The sequence below is a fragment of the Pristis pectinata genome, chromosome 11 (genome assembly GCF_009764475.1).
Source record: "Pristis pectinata isolate sPriPec2 chromosome 11, sPriPec2.1.pri, whole genome shotgun sequence".
Taxonomy (NCBI): domain Eukaryota; kingdom Metazoa; phylum Chordata; class Chondrichthyes; order Rhinopristiformes; family Pristidae; genus Pristis; species Pristis pectinata.
The window spans coordinates 50,966,806-50,984,528 of NC_067415.1; the positions used below are offsets into that span (position 1 = coordinate 50,966,806).

General features: G+C 40.0%; 1 protein-coding gene across 3 annotated transcripts in view; it reads right to left on the bottom strand.

Annotated features, from left to right (window-relative positions):
* Positions 1–2,758: 2,758 nt before the first annotated feature.
* Positions 2,759–17,723, bottom strand: part of LOC127575962 (phospholipid scramblase 1-like) — a 49,345-nt gene continuing 34,380 nt past the window's right edge. For all 3 annotated transcript variants that reach the window (XM_052026252.1, XM_052026250.1, XM_052026253.1), the window contains 4 exons: positions 16,507–16,668; positions 13,033–13,194; positions 4,589–4,665; positions 2,759–3,558 (listed from right to left, as the gene is read on the bottom strand). In XM_052026252.1, the coding sequence (XP_051882212.1) occupies positions 4,606–4,665; positions 13,033–13,194; positions 16,507–16,668 (384 nt within the window). In that variant the 3' untranslated portion in view covers positions 2,759–3,558; positions 4,589–4,605. The remainder of the gene's footprint in view (positions 3,559–4,588; positions 4,666–13,032; positions 13,195–16,506; positions 16,669–17,723) is intronic.

Below are 17,723 nucleotides of genomic sequence, written 5' to 3' on the forward strand. Positions count from 1 at the left end.
GCTTCTGTATCTTCTGCCCAATGGGAGGGGGGGTGAAGAGAGAATGACCGGGGTGGGAGGGGTCCTTGATATGTTGGCTGCTTTCCTGAAGCAGCAGGAAGCGTATACTTCAAAGGAGAGTAGGTTGGTTTGTGTGATGGACTGGGCTGTATTCACAGTTCTCAATATCTTGCAGTCTTGGTCTGAGCAGTTGCCATACCAACCTGTGATGTATCCAGATAGGATACTTTCTATGGTGCATCTTTAAAAATTGACAAGAGTCATCGAGGACATGCCCAATTTCCTTGGCCTTCTGAGGAAGTAGAGGCGTTGGCGTGATCTCTTGGCCATAGCATGGACCAGGACAAATTGTCGGTGATATTTGCATCTAGGAACTTTAAGCCCTCATCCATCTCCATCTCAGCATAATTGTTTGAATATACTAACTACAAGCAGTGACTTAAAAGTTGTAACATCAGCTTCAAGCAGTACCAGAGATGGAGATGGCCACCTGGGCATGTGAAGATCCTTTCAATAAGAATGTTCTGTTCCAATCATTGATTTTACAGTGTGAATAACTTAAAACAAAAGTTTAATTTGCAAATTAAGTGTAGGAGCAGAACAACAGCAAATGGCGTAAAAGTTTATCCTTAGGTTGCATGACTCCACCTTACTAAGTGGCCACCTCTTATCTACTGCTAAAGGGGCAGGGCAGTGTTTGGAACCTGTTGACTTTAAAATAAATAGAAGTCATCACATGGATTTCTTAAGGATAATGAATCCCTTTTCATCCCACTGCCCTATTATTATTATTAGTCATTTAAGGATTTGTATGGCAACCTCACATATTTTTGTTCTTGACTATGGGCAGCTTTGGTGATGTAGCATTTATTGTCCACGCTAGGAATCCTGCAGAGCGATTAATGATACTTTTACTTTATTTGACAAAAACTAACAGAACACAGCCTTCAATCTTCCTTTGCCATAGCCAGCAGGAATCAGGCAGCCTCACCCAGTTCAGGATTTCATCAAATTTCTGCTCTTTGTCCCCCCATTCATTCACAGGAGTGAAACCATAGTCAGTTGTGTAGGAAGCTGCACCTGAAGAGTTGTCAAGAACATTACATCAATAGTTCTTCTACTCATTTAGGTGTGACAGGTTCTAGGGACACACTATCCACCATCCTTCTTTAACCCTACAAGCACTCACTCTTGGACTTACACTGCAAAGGAATTTGAGAGCAAGGTAAAAATAAAAATTGAGAGTTCAAGTGGATGGCAAATGAGAATCAGGATTCTACCTCCTGTAACTAATGATGAGAATCCATTCCTCAAAGATGCTGAATCAGTAAATATTTAATGATCACATTTAAGGCAATAAAATATTGTACTATTGGTAACCACATTGGTGAGAGCATAGTTGTTGAGGGCAAGAAGACAATTACCTATCTGCAGACTTCTGAAACATTGTACAGAATTATTCCAGCACAGTAGGAGACCATTTAGCTTAGAGGCCATCCCAGCTCCCACTAGGGCAATGTGGTCAATCCTATTCCCCAGCCTTTCTTCATAGCTTTACAAATCATTTTCCTTCATGTGCATATCCAATTGCTACTTTGAAATCCTGGTTGATCCTGTTTATATCATTACTACAGGTGGTGAGTTCCAGATTATAACTCCCTCCCCGTGAAAAAATGTTCATGCTCATCTTCCATATTTGCTCCAAATTTCAAGACTGTCCCCCATTTCTAGAACCACCTACTGATGGCAACAACATCCCTCTATTTAAACCAGAGATATTCTCATATGCCTTACCAATTCTAGAGTTCCATGAGAACAGAAACACTTCCAGAACATCTTCAAAGCAACCATGAAAAGATGCAAAACCCTCATGGGAATCTCTAGCCTGAGATTACTCAAAATGCAGGAGCATCTGGGGAAGAGCGTGTCATGTCTTTGTAATACATGGAGGCCATTTACAACAGAAAGAGTGGACAACAATTCAAACAGCCCATCCACCTCATCAAGTACCACCTATGTTACAAGTCTGCAGATCACACATTGGCCTTATCACCCACCCTTAGACACCCAAGAACTCGAGGTAGCAAGTCAACCTTGACCCTAGGGACTGCTCAAGATGATGATTCTAGATCCATTTCTTTTATTCCTTGCAGTCTCCAAGTTTGCTCCCTTCTAACATTGTACAACTTCCCTACCACTATTCACTCCCCTATCAATGAGGTTAAATTCTCCCAACTTGCTCTGATACATCCCTGTGAGCAGATTGCTCTTTGATCATGATTCCTTTGCAATTATTTCCCAATTTCAAAGATGCTTTGCTACCACGCTTTTTTCATTGAAGTATCCCAGACACCATCACACACATACTCCCAGAAACATTCTTCTCCACTCACTTATCATGTCCACTCACTTCCTTTTGTGTCACACAGCATCCAAGGTCCATGACAAACCTGAACTCTCCATATCCACAAGTGTCACAACTGGGTTAGTTACTACAAATAGGGAGGAAGAAATAACATGTGGAAAGCCTTTACCAACTGTCCCCACTGTTGTCCTATAGTTGGCATTGTATTGCTCTCTGCTCCTTGATTGGTTCCCCTTTGCACAGATCAATTGTATTTGCAGGCCTCCTATATCACCCCATCACCAATGCCTGTTGGTTGATCCCAGTCTCCTCCTGCTGCCAGGGCTGCCTCAGCCCTACCATTCAGGGTGAATAAACAACCAACTCACTACAGCATCTGCAGAGTCTATAACATCACCGCAAACAAAATGATCCACACAATTAAAAACCATGCAGTAAAACCCCACATTAGTCCAGGGATTATATAATGAAACAGAAAAGATCGCAGCCATAATTCTTTGAGGGATGCAGATTTAATTGCTTGCCACACATTAAGACATAGGGTAGCATTTTGTGTATGAGAACTATAAAATGTTAAAAAATTATGTATTACATGATTAATAAAATCAAAGACTTTGATGCTAAAAATCTGCACAGTTGAAGGTGAGGTCTGATGCAAATGGACATTATTTTCTAACATTAAGGACATACTAGGCTACAACTGAATGAAAGTGTATTGTACAGAACAAACACAACATAATGCCTTAGAATTAGCTTGGAGCTGGTCCCACTCAACATCAATAACTACACTAAGTGTGTCAGAACCCTTTGTAACCCACAATACATGGCTTTCCACTATATTCTGCTGAAATTATAGTAGCAATGCAGAGAACAGATTCCCAAGATATTATTCTAGTTTATTGTGGTAACAGTACAATGTTTTAAAATCTTAACAGGCAGTACAGTATACACTGATAAATCACAAACTTGTGATATAAAAATGTTTTACAGTAAATCTACATTTTAAAATGACACAAAACACACCTTTAGCTTTATTAAATCATAAATGCAACCATTGTTGCAGGTGAATAACTGCAAGCTCTCAGTGAATCCCTTTCATTCCTATTGATCCATGCTGAAATTAAGTTAGGCACATAATTGGACATCAGCCATATCATTTCACAATCAGATCATTTTAATCCTTTCTGAAGTATCTGTATGACAAAAGATAAAATATTACAGATGTATCTCTTAGTGTGATAAATGTGTCTGAAATTGCCAATAACATAGAAAGCATTGTGTGCATTTAAAACCTAAATGTTATAAGTAAGAGTAATAGAATTGTATTTACAATAAAATAACTTGGTTGCTTTTGTGGCTATGAATATGATGTGACATGGCAACATATTTCACAGACTAGGATAGTTGGAATCCTGGTCTATGCTATACTGGATGATGGCAGCAATATACTGTAGGGAAATTTCAGATTGTTGTGTGTCCCCGGGCTTTGCAAGTGCAAAAAATCAGCCAAATCTTAAAGGTCATCAAATATCCCAATGGTAGGTGCAGATGCACAGATGTGTGTGCGCATTATGCACACTGGATGAATTTTAGCCAAGGTACCACAAGGAAAAGTTCCAACTTTTCCAAACTAGACAGAGATTTACTATTTTTGGGTTGCACCATTCAGATGAGATATACTCAAAGTATTTGATCCAAGTCTGCCAGAATCAACACTCCAGCACAACAGTAGCAGGGACGGTGGATGCTGTCATTGCTGAATGGGGCCAAGGACAAGAGAGTTTTCCTATTAAGTTTATTCAACTCCAAGATTTAGCTGGAAGGAATAAAATTCACCAATCAGGAAACAATACCTGCCTTTTATTTCAACATTAGATTCTTTGACCACAGCCAACCATTTTATTCTGATCTCTATTTTTCCTCTCCAATTTCTCAACTACCTGCTCTGTCATACTCTTTGTTAAACAAGGAGAAAACAGATGCAAAACAAATGTCAGGCATTCTGTCCCCAAATGATAATTTTTTTTAGGTCTACAAACTGCAGAATTAGTTTATTCAAAACTTTCTAAACTTCAAAAATCTTCTGGCAACAACATTAAAAGACACTTTTTAAAAGGTACTAGTTACAGTAAATTAGTTTTGTTGAAATCTGTAAATAACCTCTCAATTCATCACAAGCAGCATTTATTCAACACAAAGCATGATAAAGCTTCTAAATCTTACCATGATACTTCTGTGGCTCACATCTGCCAAACTCTACTATGTCCTGCTCCAGAATTTTGCTCGAAGTACATGAAGTCCTGAAGAAAAGTTGTCAATGTTTACAGTTCAATTATTAAGTTACTGGTACACTTTAGAAATGTTTCAAAGATAAGAACCTTAGACTTTAACACTTCCATTAAAACTCTGTCTGTCTAAATAGAGGAGTAGATTACACAACATTTAAATCACAAGTAAACTGTTCATTTATCTCAGGGAGAACAACACTCAATGCCTGGGACAAAGTAGGAGCATATGGTTAAAAGTGAGATTCCATTCTTCTGAATAAAATCAATGAACCTTACTGAAAGTGTGCAGTCTGAAAGTCAAGTGATCATAGGAATAAATTGCAAACTGCAATCCAATATCCCATCATGCTCATCTAGTTTACCAGTACTATGCATGTCTGGAGAAGTAATGGAAGATGGAGGGCTTCAGATAAATGTGGGATTCAGATCTGGGCAAAAGGAGAACCTGTGCAGGATGGATGGATTGCATCAAAATAAAAGTGTCTTCAGAAGCTGGTTAACTACTGCTCTGGAGGGGTTAAACTAATTTGGAAGGGGAGGAGGTTTAAGCAGTGTTAGAAAGGAGTGCACAAAAGACATACAGCGGTAGAATAAAGACGTTAGTGAAAATCACGAGGTGGTGTTCGAGAAATAATGCTAGACAGGCTAAGATGGGTTTAAAATGCATTTGTACAACGACACAGTCTGTGGTAATTAAGGCTGGAAAAAAAATAGGGTAATGTATTGATGCCAATAAATGAAAATAGTCTCAAACATGGGAAGAAATGAACACTTAATATTCCTAGGTCCAGTTTTCAGGAAGTTTGGGAGTTCATAGCGATGGAAGTGGGAGTTCAAGTCCAGGCCTCCAACATCCTTACAATGGGAAAAGGCATTAAAAGCCAGAGATCCCTGGATGACAAAATATATAAAAGATCAAAATTTACAGGACAAAGATAGCTTAGGATAAATGCAGCATTTATTGCAGTATTAAAATAAAAAGGATAAAGACACAAAGACATTATATATTAATAAGATCAGCAGGTAACATAAAAGGAAACACAAGTTTTGTGAGCATAAAATTAGTTGTCAAAAGAGAAAAGTGGGAATTGAGTGAAGAAAATGAGAGAGAGCAGGGAATGTAGTCAAAGTCCATAAAAAATGCTTTCCATCAATCATAATGGAGAATGCTACCGAAGTCAGAACAATGTAATAGGGAGCAGAGCAATTAGACAAAATGAAAGTTAATAAAGAGCAGGCACTTGAAAATTTGGTCATAGTCCAAAACAAAAGTAGCCCAGTCCAGATAGGATGCATTCTAGATTGCTCTGGTGAAGCAGGGTGGAAACTGTAGTCATACAGCACAGAAAAAGGCCTTTGGTATACTGGTCATCAATTACCCATCTACGCTAATCCCACTGAGCAGTGCTGGGTCCACAGCCTTCTATGCTTCAGATGCTCTTGAAATGTTGTGACACTTCCACCATAATCTCAGACAGTGCGTTCCAGACTCCAACCACCCTCAGTTAAAATGATCTCAGATCCCCTCTAAATCTCTTACCCCATACCCTAAAGCCAAGTTCCCTCATTTTAAACACGTCTTATGGGGACAAAGTTTCCTACTATCTACCCTGCCTATGCCCTCATAACTATCAGGTCCCGCCTTAGACTACTCTGCTCCAAGGAAACAAATCTGTTGGGATGCCAACAATTTCCTCCTTTGCAGACCAAGCTGCATCTCATCAGGCCCTGGGATTTTATCCACTTTTAAGCCCACTAAAACACTTAATATCCTCCTTTTTAATGCTAAAATATTTCAGGATTTCACAATCTCCTCAATGAATTCTTCATCTACAACATCCTCCTCCTTAAATGAATACTTCTCATCTATATTCACTAAAACCTCACCTCTGTCCTCTGGCTCCACACACATATTGTCACTTTGGTTCCTAATGAGTCCTACTCTTTCCCTAGTTAACCTTAATATACTATAGAAAGCCTTGGATTTTCCTTAATCCCACCTGCCAGTGATATTCCATACTCTCACTTTGCCTTCATCTTTTTTAAATGCCCCCTATATTTTCTGTTCTACTGAAGGGCTGCCCCTGTTTTCAGTTCTCTATACCTGTCATATGTTTCCTTTATTAACTCAGCTCTCAATATCCCTTGATAGCCAGGGTTTCCTGCTGCCATTTGCTTTCGCCCTTACAGGAATACATTGGCCCCGAGCTCTCACTATTTTATATCAACCCTGAAACATAATTAAATGGCCACCATCTCTGAAGTGCTCTCCCACTAACACTCTACCACTTACCTGGCTACACTCCCTAAGACTATGTCCAGTGCTGCCTCTTCTCTAGCCAGACTATTTATGTACTAGCTCAAAAAGCTCTCCTGGATACACTTTAAAAATTCTACCATCTCACACTGAAATAGTCCCAGTAAATACTGGGCCAAGTTGAAATCCGCTACTATGATAATTCCATTACTCTTACACCTCTGCTTCTTCTATATAACCACTCCTCTATCAAATGCTGATATTAGGAGGCCTGCAGTATTATCCCCTGCAAAGTAATTGCCCTTTATATTCCCAAGTTCCACCATGTGACTTCATTTGAAATGCCTTCCAGGATATCCTCCATCATTACTGCAGTAATGGACTTTGACAATATTGCAATGCCACTTCGTCTTTTACATCTCCCCCATCCCCATATTCCACCCACCAGCACGCCTGAAAATTCAATACTTTAAAATGTTGAGTTGCTGGTCCTGCCCTACCTTCAACTACATCTCTGTGATAGCAATATTGCCATCTGCTGATCAATATTGGCTGCAATTTTAAATTCCACTTTGATATGGGAGTCTTGAAAGATGAGGAGGGAGGGAAGTAATAAACCCTGGCATTTACAGGCCAGTTGGCCAGATATTGATATAGGAGAATCTTTGAGAGATAACCCAACACAAAATGAATTGATATCAAAAAAGAGTAACAAAATGAAATAAACCACAGGTTTGTTAAAGTCAAATCATAATTGATGATGGTTAGAGTAACAGAGGGGGGTGGGGGGGGTAAGTCTACGACATAATAAGCAAAAGGAAAATTGAACCCCATGGAATTAGAAAGCAGTGGTTTATAAATTGAAGGGAAAGATTTATAAACTGAAATAATATATACAGCCACGTTTCCCAGGGAACAATTTTAGTTATGACCACATAATTTCAAAGTTTGCAGATAACAAGAAATTCATAAATAACAAGGTAGATAATAGCAGAGTTGAACATGGGTGAAATGAGGCAGATGGAATTAAATGCAAAGTTTAAAGTAATTCATCATGATCTGAAGAATGAACAGCAGTAATTTAAATTGTATCATTTTAAAGAGAGTGCATGAACAGAGTCTACTGGGGATCTAGCTGCACAAATCCTTAAAAGATCACATTTAGCACACAGATTCCTTGGCTATAATAAAAGCACAGACTAAATGAACAGCTAATTTTTGCTAAACTTTTAGCTCCAGGAGAACAGTGGCCACTTTTGAGTGTCATACATGTGAAGATATCAATACCTTGAAGAAAGTTTCACTGTATCCCAAATTGGAAGCAGAGATACAAAACCTCTGCTACATGGGCAAACTAAAGCAGCTTGAGCAGCCAAGGTATTCCAAATTGGGAAGGATTCTGATCAGAATAAAAATGGAGTAACTGTTTCCAGTGGCAAGTGGATTGGTCACTAGAGGACAAATAATTTGCAGAGAACTAGAAGCAAGAAGAATAAAAAAGCAAGTTTTTCATAAAATAACTAAATCACTTCTTGCAAAGGTGGCATAGCTACAGAGCTACAATTATAACCCCACATCTAGATGCTTAAGCCATATACTTGCATCAGGGAAGAGGGAAAGCATCTCTATGAATGATCCATCCTCTTTAGGGATATGGCAACTAGATGTTATGTTTTCCATTTTCTGCACCTGATGACTACAGTCATACAGCAACATTTTTACTTTTGATGGTCCAGAAGGATGTGGTTCCAAAATGTCCATCATCTAGTCAATGACAACTACCATTGTCTCCAGAAACTAAATATTACAATCCTGTAATAAACACATTTCCCCAACAGCCAACATGGGCCCATTATTACCCATGCCATTTCATTGAAATCCTGGTGCCAAGTCAAAACAAATCCCAGTGTAGAATCTGGCCAAAACTAGCTAGAGTGATCTGGAATGGACTTCCTGAATAGTAGAAGCATTTTTGATAAGTGCAACTTTCAAAAAGATTATAGGAAAGATAATTGCAAGGCTGTGGAGATAAGCCAGAAAAATTGGACTAATTGGATAACTCATTCAAGCAGCTTGTCCAGGTACAGTGAACTCCTATGACCTCCTACGCCAAATAATTCTGCGTGGCTTCCTCCTGCAGCGGATGGTGGGGACAACGTGGGATTCCCTTGCTTTAGTGAGCACCAACAGCCACTGGCTTTTCATATCATTGCTGGTATCCAGATGGAGTGACAACTGCAGGAACGTCCTGTATTTTCTGCTGAACTAGACTGCAACTCTGATATGCCTCACCACCTCAGTCAGCAGCTCGTAAAATTCCCCACTAAGCACAAGACTAACCAGAAGTTCACACCCCATAGTTATCTAAAAGGGATTTATTTTAGGTTGCTATAAACTTCTGGGAATTTGATGCCGATTATAACTCTGGAATGTTCTCATTGCCTTTAGAGAGCACTATAGGTTGCCTCATACTAGGCTTGATTGCAGACACAATATATTGGGGCTGCCCATGGGACTGGATGTAAGGGGGAAGCAGCAAGAAACAGAACAAAGTCTGGTGCTCTCAACAGCAAGGGTAACATGGATTAAACAAAAGCTTTTCTTTTTGTAATGAATCAGAAAACTCATCAAAAGCAGTTTCCTTCTAAACAGACCCTAAGGGTGCAAAATAGAATACATTTCATTAGGGTTGCGAAACAAAGAAGGAGCAATCAAGCAACATGGGAGGGAAGGAATTGCGGGTGAGGGAGTGGTTCAGGAGAGAGAGAGCTGCACAACAGGCAAATGAAAAAACACTTAGGGCAATGACAGAAATGTGCAAGAACTGCAGATTGATGATTATCAATTTTCAATTATCTCATTTTTGATTGGAACAATGTTTGAAGAAAAGGACAAAGGAGAGGTGGACTTCCTGAAGGTGTTCAGCAGAAATTTGTAGCGATCACAAGATCATGAGGATCAGGTTAATAATGAAAAACAAAATGTAGAAATCCAAGTTGACCATCAAAATTTAGTCAAGTGTGCCTGGCAAAGTTAATGTGAATCTGTAAAGAAACAATTGGAAAGCCTGGAAAGAGGCTGCCAGCCAGCCTCACTGACTCAGCAAGTGAGTGAGTCTGCCCAGTGGTCCCAGCTCTGTTCGACCAGCTCCTGGTCGTTGTGGCTAGGGGGAGAGAGAGAGAAGGTACACTGAAATACCCTGCTCCCACCCCACTGGAGATGCCTGCAGTCCCGCAGCAGCTGGCAAATCCACCCCCATCCATCCTTCTGGCCTCCCAAACACTTGCTCATATGTACAGAGTGTCAATAAGCCAGGCATTCGTAACCCAGGAGAGAACCTGCAGTGTAAATGGGTTCTCGACAGTTGGTGTAGACTTGGCAGACTGAAGTCCTGTTTCTGTGCTCTGTGACTGCAAGAATATAATGAAGAGATGGGAAGTGAAAAGAAAAATAAAATGAGCAAAGATGCAGGAACAGAATGACAGTTCAAATAACAAGGAAAGTCTAAAGTCTTCCATAGTAAGCAGATAGTACGATAATGGGAAAACGCAAAGAGAAAAGAAGATCAATGTTTAAACCAAAGACACAGCTGGATTACTAAATGAGTACTTTGTATCCTAGATCTCAGTTGAAGGGGAGGTAGTAGAAATGACTTGTGGGGTGAAAATTGTTAAGGAGGTACAGGGCTGGCTGTGCTTAAAGCAACATTAGTAGATGTGGACGGAATGCATCCTATTTTGCTTAGGAAGTGTGATGGACATTGCTGCAGAGCTGACTATAACCTTCAATTCCTTCTTGGTTATGGGACATATGCCAAAGGACTGGAAAGTGGCAGCTGTATCACCCTTGTTCATTAATGGGTGTAAGGACACGCAGGGCAACTACTGGCCATTCAGTTCAATCTCAGTTGTGGCAAAGATTTTCAAAACAATAAATCAGGACAAACAATAAACGGCATGTGGAAAGGTTTGAGTTGATAAAGGAGATCCAGCACAGAATTGTTAAAAGGTAAATTGTATTGGATTAAAATTTCTTTTGCTAACATCGTAGAGAAGGGGAAGAAAGGAATACTGTTGAGCTCGTCTCCATAGATTTTTGAAAAATGTTTGATAATATTTAACCCCCACCCCTCCTCTCCCCAACAACCGCATATGGCTGGAAGTTAAGGGTTACCAGCTGGATAGATTGACTTAAACCAAGTCTACTGGGCAGCAGCGATCCTTGCCCCACTATCTGCTTCTGAATCCAACAGGCAGGCATGCCGCCATGTCAAGGCACTGAAAAAATACTGCCGATAAACAAAATCCTTAAAATTCACTGGAAGGATAAGCAACCCATGTCAGTGTCCTCTCCCAGACTAATATCCTATTTCTGAGTCCCTAGTTAGACTCAGTTGGCTACGTAGGACAGGCTGCATTGCTTGCATGCCCAACACCAGAATTCCAAAACACACACTCTGCTGAGCTCCATTATGGAAAGAGGTTGCAAGGCAAAGAGAGAAGAAGATTAAATAATGCACTTAAAGCTCCTCAAAGAAATGCAACATCACCACCAGTTCTGGGGAATCTCTAGCCTATGACCACTCAAAGGGGAGGAGGCCCATTTGGGAAAGTGTTAAGAATCTCAAGGCCATGCACAGGAAGCACAAAGGCCCAGCACAAGCTGCAGAAAGAGTGGACCATCTCATAACCCCTCACCCTATCAGCCACCACCTTCCCCATTTGTGGAAGGGTCTGCAGTTACCATACTGGTCTCAACAGCCACCTTAAAACCCACAAAACCAGTAGAAGTATTCATCTTTAATCCTGATGGGCTCCCTAAAAAGAAGTGGGAATAGAGAGCAGAGAACAAATGTTTCCTCAGACTGGAGCACAGTAACCAATGGTGTTCATTAGGCTTCAGCACCACACACAAATATTTTATTTTGTAAGAAAGATTATTCTAATAACTTAGACAGGGCCATGCATTAATGGATTAAATGTAGCTTGGGTGTATGATAAACAAGTGAGGAAGGTCATAATCAACTGCAAGGCAGCAGATATAAACTGGCTGAAAGTGTAATCAAACACCAAATGGAATTTAGCCAAAGTAAACTGAAACACTTTGGCAGAAAGAACAATGAGAGATGATATAGACTGCATGGCAGAGTTTTGAAAGTTGTGCAAGAACAGGACTTGGGTGTACATCTGTATAAATCTTTTAAAATGGCACATTGAGAAAATGGTTCAAGCATATGGGACTTGGGAATCTTAAATAAAAAGCACAGACTACAAAAGCAGAGCAACTATTTTGAACTCGTACAAAACACTGGTTAGGCCAGAACACAAGTATTACACACGATTCTGGTCACATTTCAGGTAGGATGTGGAAGTCCTGGAAAGACTGAAAATATTAACCAGAATTGTTCCAACATGAGGGATATTAGCTATATTAGCATGGAGAAACTACGCCCATGCTCCTTGGAACACAAAAGGTTTAAAGGAGATTTGATTGAGCTATACAAGATGAATGGTTTAGATAAGGTAAATAGAGGGAAGTTTTCCCATTAGCAGATGGGAACACAGGCAGGATGTGAGGAATCATTTTTTTTTGCAAGTAGTTATGTCCTGGATTTTACTGCCTCTAAGTGTGGAGGGAAACATTATCAACCAGCACCTTAAAAAGAAACAAATCTGATGGGTCATAGAGTGGATATTTTATACAGTTTGGGGGAAACAGTGGGGGAAATGTAACTGACAGGTTTGCTCTTTTACTATCTCACACAGATAATTGGCCAGATGGCAACCTCCTGTGCTATAACTTCTCATGGCACAGATCTGGAAAAGGTAGAAATCATGGAGCTTAAATCTGCTGACATCTCGAACTCTGCAATCTGACAAGTGCAGTATCCAAAAGGCAGACATTGCTTCAGCCCATCCTGAAACCCGCTGCAAATTTGCTGGGCCATATGACATCTGTGGAACAGAAGCCAAGCTCTTCCCCAAAATTACTGCCATACCTCATACCAGAAATATTAGCAGTCCAAATCTAAAAAGAACATAGAATGCAGCTGCATTTTACTCAGGTTGTCTGCCACTCTTCCCTCCTCACAACATAATGCCAACATTTTTATTTCCACTTACCACTAGTATGCATGCTCCAAGAAGGACAGCTTTAATTTTAACATCCAAATCCATAGGAAACTGAATTCCAAAGTTATCAGTATCTGTGAAATATTCGCGTACAAGACCTGTCCATTTCTTCGATATCTTTCCAACAACACTGGACTCATCCCGACTTACAACCTATTAGGAAACACCAAAAAAGTTTTCATTCCAGTTGCAAGAAAGAATAACTATTTCTAATTTCCTGCCATCAACTTCCATTCCAAAATATTCAATCATCACTGAGAGGTTATTGAATATAATGCTTCTTCTCCCACTTCAGGACTAGTCATTCATTGGATGAGAAATCTACTTAAAAATGGGTCAATTTTGCTAGTTCTTTAGTCCAGAGTTTTTTTTAAAAAAAACAAAGGCAGTAATACCACATTAAATACGTATGCTAGTGATGTATTTTCCAAAATAACTTAGATACATTCATAAAAGCCTTAACACCTTAGTGTGGAAATTCTTTTGTTGCTGGCATTAAATTGGCAATATTCCATCACAGTTCATAGACAAATGTTGAGAGATTACAATTACATCCTTGGTTATCAGAGCTAAATGCCAGCCAGACATTTAGCTGGGAAAAGGAAGGCAGCTCGACAATTTACAAAAAAAGCACTGAAGTCGTCAGAGAAATGAACATCAGGGGGAGGTCCTGTGTGCCAGGAGCCAAGGGCACCACAGGCGAGCAGTGGTTCAAGTGATCTTCAGCAGCGCGAATCCGGCATATTGGAGCAATGTCACAAGAAATATTGTAACCTCAAAATATGTCAAGGCAAGTGGCAGATAAAAAACACACATACCCCTCTAAATGTAGGATGAGGAATGGGCCCTTCATTCAGGCTAAGACAGCAAGGAAGAAATCCACCCACATGATAGAGACCCCCTCTCAAATGAAGCACCTCACCTGGCTGGAGACCACCCACTGCTTCATGGGCAGAGGAGCCACAGAGACACAAGCCACCTCAGAAACAGAAGCTATATGAAATCTGTCAGATATACTCATTATAATTTTCCATTGCAATTAATGTATTTCCTTTGTGAAGAGTATGCATTTTATTAATCTAAGCACTGCTGCATTACCTTGAACATGAGTTAAATGTGGACTTCCAGTCTGTATGTCCTTGCAAGGTATTGGGAAAGGAACCACCTTCCATCATTCTGTCATCTCCTCCCCATCAGTATAAGGAGAAGGCAGTGCAAGGGGTCAACAAAGAGGAGGATGAAGTACAGTGTATTATTGTGCCTGAACCCCAAGCGCCAGAGACTGGCACAATAAGAGACTGAAATTAGGTTAAAGGGATGGGTATCATGGGGAGAGAGAGACCAGGCTCCAGCAGTTTACTGTCTGGCATCAGGGACTGGGTTTTGAGCAGCACTCACTGTGGAGAGGGAAGGATCTGGGGGTTCCAGTACATGAAACACAAAAGGTTAGTATATAGGTACAGGAAGTAATTAGGAAGGATATTGGAGTGCTAGCCTTTGTTGCAAGAAGTACAACAGATGGGAACTTTTGATGCAACTACACAGGGCTCTGGCATGAGCGCATAACTGGAGTACTGCATACAGTTTTGGTCACCTTTAAGGATGTGCTTGTATTGGAGACATTGCAGAAAAGGTTCAGAAGCTGAGTCCTGAATGAAGGGGATGGCGAATGAAGGTTGAGCTGGTTGAACCTATCCTCAGAAAAGGAACGTGAGGGAATCTTATTGAAATACAAAATTCTGAGGGGCATTGACAGAGTGAATGTCATGATAATGTTCCCCCCAGCTGAGATATTTAGAACTAGCATGTAGCTTCAGAATAAGGAGTCATTTATTTTAGATGAGGAAGTACTTCTTCAGGACATCACAAACCTTTGGAATTCTCTAATTTAGAGCTGTAGAGGCAGTGTTATTGAACATATTTAAAACAGGGGTTAATCCAGATATTTAAACTGCAATGGAATCACGGGATTGGGCAAGGAATATCAGGACAGCACAGGAGAGTGGTACCGAGGCAGAGATTGGATCAGCCAGGATCTCACTGAATCATTGGAAACTTGAAGCAAATGCTTACGGGGATCATGACCAATTTTACCACTGGTAGAACTCAGGAACGACCCATGGAACAATTTAATCCAAATTCAATTTTTCTCTCCAGAGTATGTAGCACTGAAAAAACAAGTAGTTGCCATACAACTCAATTTCTAGGCCCTTTAACATGAACAATCACTGAATAAAATTTATGAATACAAGTTCTTAAAATCATTTTAAAGTCTCAAAACTTCCAAATGCAAATAATAATAAACCAATTTTCTTGAGTGGTATTTACCAAAAAGAGATAAATGTTAAATCATGTGTGCTTTTTCCACTCCACAACAATGGCCACTTATTTCTCACCTCATCTCCCTTTAAAACACACAAACAGGCCTTAAGTCCCTCTGAGTAACTATTGATCCCTTGGCCAGGCTCTGGGTGTCCATCACCTGCAAAGTTTCATTCTTACAAAACTCTAGCCCTCTTATTCCATCCTGAATCCCGTCCTGCTCACACGACACATTGACCCTCACTAATCTACATCCACACTTTTACGGTCCTTGAAAATATCTGTTCTGTCTCCGACCTCCCTTCTCCAAGGTCTTTGAATGTGCCCATCAGATTCTGTGCTCATCTTTCCATAGGTCATTGAGCCCGACAGCTCCAGTGAACTGGGTTCAATCCTGACTTCTGGTACCATCTGTGTGAGTTGGTACATTCTCCCTTTGAATGGGTCTCCTCCAAGTGTTCTAGTTTCCTCCCACATCACAAAGATATGCAGGTTGGTTGGTTAATTGGCCACTGTAAATTGCCACTAGTATATAGGCGAGTGGTAGAATTGATGAGAATGTGGGAAGAACAAGTTACAGTGAAAATTTGTGGGGGAATGGGATTCTGTGAGCCAGCACAGAATGAGACCATTTGGCTGACCTGCATTGTAAGGAAATATGGACAAAGGGGACACATCAGATGATTTCCTTGATAGGCACAGGAAGCACTCCAAATCCCCCTGGCTAACAAGTAGTGCTGCAACCACCATCTCCCATAAGTGCTGTTACTTGTTTTGGTCTTTGCACTGTGCTGCTGCTACATAACAAATTTCGCATCATATGTCAGTGATAATAAATCTGATTCTGGTATGTGCAAATCTCTCCAGCAGAGCTTCACTGACATATGGTAATTTCAGACCAGCTTCTTCAGATCCCCCGAGATTTTGAGATTAAATGAGAAGGCTGACTAGATTTTACGTTTATACCATTTAACCCCACCGCTCAAACCCTTGTTGTGTATCTTGGGGGGGAGTTGACTGTTAGAATTGCCTCTTTATTTAGCATTCAAGTAATCTATCATAGAGAAGTTAGTGCTAACTTGAAGGTTTAGTAAGAATCACTAATGGTGATTAGTGAAGTGCATCTTCAGTACATCTACTTACTTCAAAGTTTACATCACCGAGACAACTCATTGCCAAGCAGGGACCTCTGATTTTCAACACTGTTTCACGATTTTCATTCTGGATGCTCATTTTGGGTATAAAAGGATGCCATTTCTGGACAACGTAGCCAATAGCTTTTCCTGGTGGTGCTTGAACCTCCAGCTGAAAGAGAAAATATTGCCTAATTGCTCCTCAATATTAAAATATTAATCAAACTATCATGCAAAAGATCACAAAAAGTTTAAAATTCAACTTAACATGAAAAACAAATGCTCATGACCCATGAACAGATACACCTACATTAGCACCAATTAAATACTCAGATAACAAACTTCATCACAATCCTTCTGCTCTTTGATTATCCAATCACAATCTTCCAATCACAGTCTTACTCAGTTCTGAGTTCTATTGACTTTATAGCATTCATTTCTTTGAAGTTCTCCCTCCTATTCCTTCCAAGCTCCAAATATCCCATCCAAAGTATTCCATCTCATTGCTCATGAAGCTGAACGCATATCAGAATTGTTAAACTTGTTTTTTTTTTAAAACAAGAGTAACTAATTTTAGAAATTCTCAATTCCTTCAGTCTTTCTTTCTTCTGAGAGGTTACAGTATTTGCTTATGTAAATTATAGAGAAATACATTTTAATGAATACTGTATACGTTTCCATCCTTTCATCAACCAGACTGAGAAGGTTCAGTTTGCACAACATTATTCCAAATATTAAAATTTTTTAAGTATTTAGTGCGACTGAAAGTGTTAACCAGAATATCTTGATTCTAAAGTTTGCAGCCTATTACTTTGCATGCATTAAAATGAATAAGTAGAAAGTTATGGGATGCAGAGCAGAAACACTACTTCCCGTAAACTTATCCCAATGACTGCAAAAATGTGAGACATTGAGAAAAGATGTTTGCAGTTGTACATTGTAGAGCACATCTACAAATATGTGGCGTTGTCAGTCACAGTGATAGGACCAAGTGGTCACTCTTCATATTTAGCCAAGTAGCACTAAAAATTATTATTAAGTATTGTGCACCCCTTGTGAAATTAGCCACCAGACCCAATTCCCACTTCAAACTACTCTGCCCAACAGTTTGAGCATTCTACATATTCCTCCATTTGTTTAGTGCAATTGCCTCTCTTCTGTTCCCCTCTGACTGGCACCCTTCCTATGTTCATGCTCAAGGCCTATACTCAGCCTTATTTTGTTTTG